Source organism: Pangasianodon hypophthalmus, chromosome 15, assembly GCF_027358585.1.
Source record: "Pangasianodon hypophthalmus isolate fPanHyp1 chromosome 15, fPanHyp1.pri, whole genome shotgun sequence".
NCBI lineage: Eukaryota > Metazoa > Chordata > Actinopteri > Siluriformes > Pangasiidae > Pangasianodon > Pangasianodon hypophthalmus.
In genome coordinates this window covers 3,510,881-3,516,318 of record NC_069724.1, presented here as the reverse complement: position 1 = coordinate 3,516,318, position 5,438 = coordinate 3,510,881, and the positions used below count along the sequence as shown (strand labels likewise).

The 5,438-nt window shown below is 38.8% G+C and overlaps 1 protein-coding gene across 1 annotated transcript; it reads right to left on the bottom strand.

Moving 5' to 3' along the window:
- Positions 1-2,263: 2,263 nt before the first annotated feature.
- On the bottom strand, positions 2,264-3,592 carry LOC113541401 (olfactory receptor 52N5-like). Its single transcript, XM_034311249.2, has one exon. It carries the CDS (start codon positions 3,245-3,247, stop codon positions 2,309-2,311), a length of 939 nt encoding a protein of 312 aa, XP_034167140.2. The 5' UTR covers positions 3,248-3,592; the 3' UTR covers positions 2,264-2,308.
- Positions 3,593-5,438: the final 1,846 nt, after the last annotated feature.

Genomic DNA, 5,438 nt, shown 5'->3' with positions numbered 1-5,438 from the left:
GAAAGCTAGCTAAATAATTAACATTATATGCTCCAAACTGAGCGCCAACTCCTATCTAGATGCTTGTTTGCCAAAATGATGTTGAGCTAGCATTATATTACTTTATAGCTTGGCCTAATTTTCTTCATTATTAGATTATCTCCACCACGTTCCACAGTTCTTCTTCTTGTTTTCTCTTTTTTTTTCTGGCTCCCAGACAGGTAAGTTTTCTTCATTTTGAAAAGTACAACAAAAATACATGTTAGAGAGATGGGGCCACAATTCGGGGGTCCTGGTATAGTGTACTAATCATTAGAGGTTTTAGGGGAATTCCACACTTTGAGATTTCACAGTTTCATGCACTGCGTCAGACTTCAAGGGCCACCTCAACACTCTGGGCCCCAAGCTATGCCTTTGAGGAATTGACAGTTCCTTAAATTTACCTTAAGATCTACCCCCTTAAGGTGGTGAAACACAGTGTCAAGCCTCTTCAAGTATTATTGGAATGTGTGGCCAAAAGCATGTGGACACCTCACTATCCCACCCATGCGTGTGCTATTGAAGCACAGGGGGCAGTCGTGGCCTAATGGATAGAGAGTCGGACTTGCAACCCGAAGGTGAACCTGAAGGTTGCGGGTTCGAGTCTCGGTTCCGGCAGGGATTGTAGGTGGGAGGAGTGAATGACCAGCGCTCTCTCCCACCCTCAATACCACGACTGAGGTGAGACCCTTGAGCAAGGCACCGAGCAAGGCACCGACTTGGCTCCCAACTGCTCCCCGGGCGCCGCAGTAAAAAAGGCTGCCCGCTGCTCCGGGTGTGTGTTCACTACTCTGTGTGTGCACTTGGATGGGTTAAATGCAGAGCACAAATTCCGAGTATGGGTCACCATACTTGGCCACTTCACCTTCACCTAAATAGAATGGTCTAGAACAACCCCACTGAACACCCCTGGGATGAACTGGAACACTGACTGCACCCCAGGCCTCCTCACCCAACATCAGTGCCTGACCTCACTAATGCTCTTGTGGCTGAATGAACACAAATCCCCACAGCCACACTCCAAAATCTAGTGAAAATTCTTCCAAGAAGACAAGCGGTTATTATAAAAAAGGGATGTTCAACTGAATTGGGATGTTCAACAAGCGCTCATGGGTGTGATTGGTCAGGTGGCCACAGATAATTTTGGCCATATTGTGTATCATCAAGGTACCTAAGCACAATTTTAGATATACTGTATTGAAGCAGACCAGAGTTAGGAAGGCAGTCTTATGCCTATCATGCTACTCTAACTAGTGGTAAATACTTGCTAGGTCAACAGTCAGAATTATTGCACTCCTCACAGGGCATTGAAAGTCTTAATAATGGGTGGTAAAGGAAATGTTTCCCTTTTTGTGTTATGATTTAGTCTCTGATAATCTATGCGTGGTCTTTTACTGCCAATATTTTCTGGAGTAGTACTAAGGGAGATGCATAGGTGCTATTGCTCTCCCATTTTACCTGTTTCCTTAACAGGTGATACAGACTGGGTGGACTGCAAGGGTAGTGAGAAAGAAATCATTATCTAATTGAATTTTCTGCTTGACCTTGTAAGTACACCCAAGATCTTCATCATCCACTGCAAAACCTTCAAGGAACTAATAATTCTCTTAGCTGGGTAAACAGTATCTAACACTCAGCCAGTATTAATATCTATAACATCAATTGTTGGTTTATTAATATACATGATAATATATATTTATCATTGAAAAGCACTGCACGACACTCACCAAGCATTCTACCTTACTAGTCCCCAGAAAAGGAAATGGCACACTCACAATGATGTCTCACATTACAGATAAAGGCCTGTTTATAATTTATTTGTTTCATGACAAATAAACATATGCTGTCTAGTAACATTATTTGTAATATGTAATATTATTTTTAATATGTAGGTAATATTTAATTTGTGTATTCTGTATAAAATTCTGCATAGAGTATACATTTCAAAAATTACTGTTAATTTAATAATTGAATTTTAGATATATGTTTTACAAGGAAAAATCTGACTATATGTGTGTGTATGTGTGTGTGTGAGAGAGAGAGAGAGAGAATAAAAATAACATGGACAAAATAATACTTAATCTGTATCTCAATAAATAAATCTCAATAAATATTAATCTAGTTAATATTTTTCCCCTCTTATAGCTGTGTATGTGTAACATCCAATTCATCCATGCTATATATTTCTCTTGTTTAACAAGCTGCTTGCATTTAACCTTTTTTTTTTCCTAACACTGCATTCATATGCCATAGCAATACATATATTGTATATTTTCTATATATAAGGAAATCATCCTGGAATCACTTTCCTTCTCAGGAAGATCTGCTCAATCCAGTGTCTTATTTCTTTGGTTTGAAGGCCATATATGACAGGGTTGAGGCTTGTAGGAATGACATAAATTAAGATACTGGCCAGTTTTCGAAGTTCCTCATAAGCCGAGAAACGGTGCAAAATAACTATAGAACTGCCACATCCTAAGTGAATGAGATACACAATCAGATGGGTGCTGCATGTTTTTATAGCCTTGCTCTTCAGTGTGCTGTTTTGATTTTTTAGACAAACATGTGCAATCTTTAGATAAGTAAGACTGATACATGATACCGAGATAATCCAAATCACAGCAGTGATAAATAACCCAAAGATCTGATTTACAGACAGATTGTCACAAGAAAGTTTAAACAGAGAAGGATTGTCACAGTAGGGATTTAATATCGTTGAAGTACAATGAGAGAGCCTTATAGTTAGGGCCAATAAAATTATAATTGGGACAATAGCAGCTATCCATGCTATTACAGATAGCCTTACAACCATTTTGTTAGTCATTATGGTGTGGTATCTTAACGGGTTGCATATGGCCACGTACCTATCAAAAGCCATGATTATTAATATAGTGTGTGTACACGTATTGAATGTGTGAACCCCAAAGGCTTGAATTACACAAGCGGCATAGCTGATATACCTGTCAGATTCAGCCAGAATGTCTTTGAGTAAACCAGGCAGTACAACAGTAGCATTGAGTGCATCATTCACAGGGAGGTTACAGAAAAGAAGGTACATTGGTTTGTGAAGAGCTTTCTCCATTGCTATTATCATGATAATGCCAAGGTTAGATACCATAATGAACAGATAGGCCAAGAAAAGAAGAATAAACACTGGATAAGTGGAGTAACGTGTGATTTGCAGTCCTTCGATCCTCAGAAATTCATTTCTGTATGATCCGTTTTCCATCGCCTTCTACAAGCCTGTACAAAACAAACAGCTTAAAAACTTTTTCAGTCTTAATCAGTTTCACTTTTAGCAATAAAGTTAAAGCAAACCAGCCACAGTTCTTCTGGACACTCTGACTGTCGCACTTGCTTCTTATTTTTGCAGCAAAACCCAGCAGCCTTCACTATGTTTTTTGTCTGAAAAATGGTCTCTTACATAATATGCTTTTTTCTTTAATGACATACAAACATTTTTGTGTACCATTTTGTGCAGGAAAAGTAATGTTAGACATCCAAAATGTTTTTGTACTGACTTTATAATGTAGAAGTCATAAAATCAAAATCTAGAACAAACTTTGTACTAAAAAAAAAATAGTGCCTAAGACATATGCCCAGTACTGTATGTATGTGTGTATACTTCCTGCTATACCCCACCTTAAAAGAAATAAGTGCTGTAGTTGGCTTTCCACAGTTCCTCACTAACTTGCTGTGCCACTGTGGTTGTCTGTGCAACTTTTATAATCTATAATCTCCCCCGTTTCCAGGTGACTTTCTGACATGCCAAACAAACAATTTGATAATTAAAATAATAACAAAGTGTCTCATGAGGGTAAAAATAAAAAAGCTACCCAGGGCAGTTATACACATACAAAGCGTATTGAAAGTCTATTAACCCTCTGAACTCTGAGATATTTCTGAATGTGTTTTAAAAATTGTGTGTTGCTTCCAATTTTTGAGAGTTTTTAAGATTCCTGAGTCTCTTCAGTACATGGACAAAAGTTTGTAGCCAAACTTCATCATCATCACCACCACCATCATCACCACCATCATCATTATTAATCATAATAACCAGTGGATCCATAACAGAAATTGTACATTTTAGTGTTTAATTATTGCACATTTATTGCACATGTATGTATATGCACATATATACTCACCTTCCACTTTTGTAGGAATACCTGTACACCTGCTCATTTATGCAGTTATCCAATTAGCCAATCACGTGGCAGCAGCACAATGCATAAAGTCATGCAGATACAGGTTAAGAGCTTCAGTTAATGTTGACATCAAACATCAGAATGAATCAAAATGTGATCTCTGTGAATTTAACTGTGACTTTGGCATTTGTTGTTGGTGCCAAATGGGCTGGTTTGAGTATTTCTGAAACCTCTGATCTCCTGGGCTTTTCACACACAACAGTCTCTAGTGTTTACACATAATGGTACGAAAAACAAAAAACGCCCTGTGTGCTGAGGGTCTGCAGGCTGAAACACCTTGTTGTTGAGAGAGGTCAGAGGAGAATGACCAGACTGGTTTGAGCTGACAGGAAGTCTATAATAACTCAAATAGTCACTCTTTACAACTGTGGTGAGCAGAAAAGCATCTCAGAACGCACAACACATCAAACCTTGAGGTGGATGGGCTACAACGGCAGAAGACCACATCCAGTCCCACTCCTCTCAGCCACAGCAAGAATCTGAAGCTATCATGGGCACAGAATGAAATTAACAGCACAGTTGAAGACTGGAAAAAGACCTGGTGATTTTTTCCCCCAGTCTTCACCTGTCCAGTTTGGGTGAGTCTGTGCCCATAATAGCCTCAGACTCCTGTCCTTGGATGACAGGAGTGGAACTCAATGTCGTCTTCTGGTGTTGTAGCCTATCCACCTCAATCTCAAGCTGAGATGCTTTTCTGCTCACCACGGTTGTAAAGAGTGATTATATGAGTTACTATAGCCTTCCTGGCAGCTTGAACTAAACTGGCCATCTTCCTCTGACCTCTCTTATCAACAAGGTGTTTTCACCCAGAGAACTGTTGCTCACTCAGTGTTTTTTGTTTTTCACACCATTACGTGTAACTCTAGAGTTTCTGAAATACTCAAACCAGCCCATCTGGCACCAACGACCATGCCACGGTTAAAGTTGCCGAGATCACAATATTTCCCCAATCTGATGTTTGATGTGAACATTAACTAGAGCTCTTGACCTTTATCTGCATAGTTTTATGCATTGTGCTGCTGCCACAATGATGTTTTTCATGCAAATTTTGTTTTAGATAATTATTTTATGACTTCTGCATTATTGGATCAATAAAAAACAGCTTTCCAAACATTATTGTTACATAAAAAATGAAATGTTACACAGAAATGTTTGCATTTCAGTAAAGAAGCTAACATACAGTATTACACAATAGAACACATTTCAGAGAAAAAA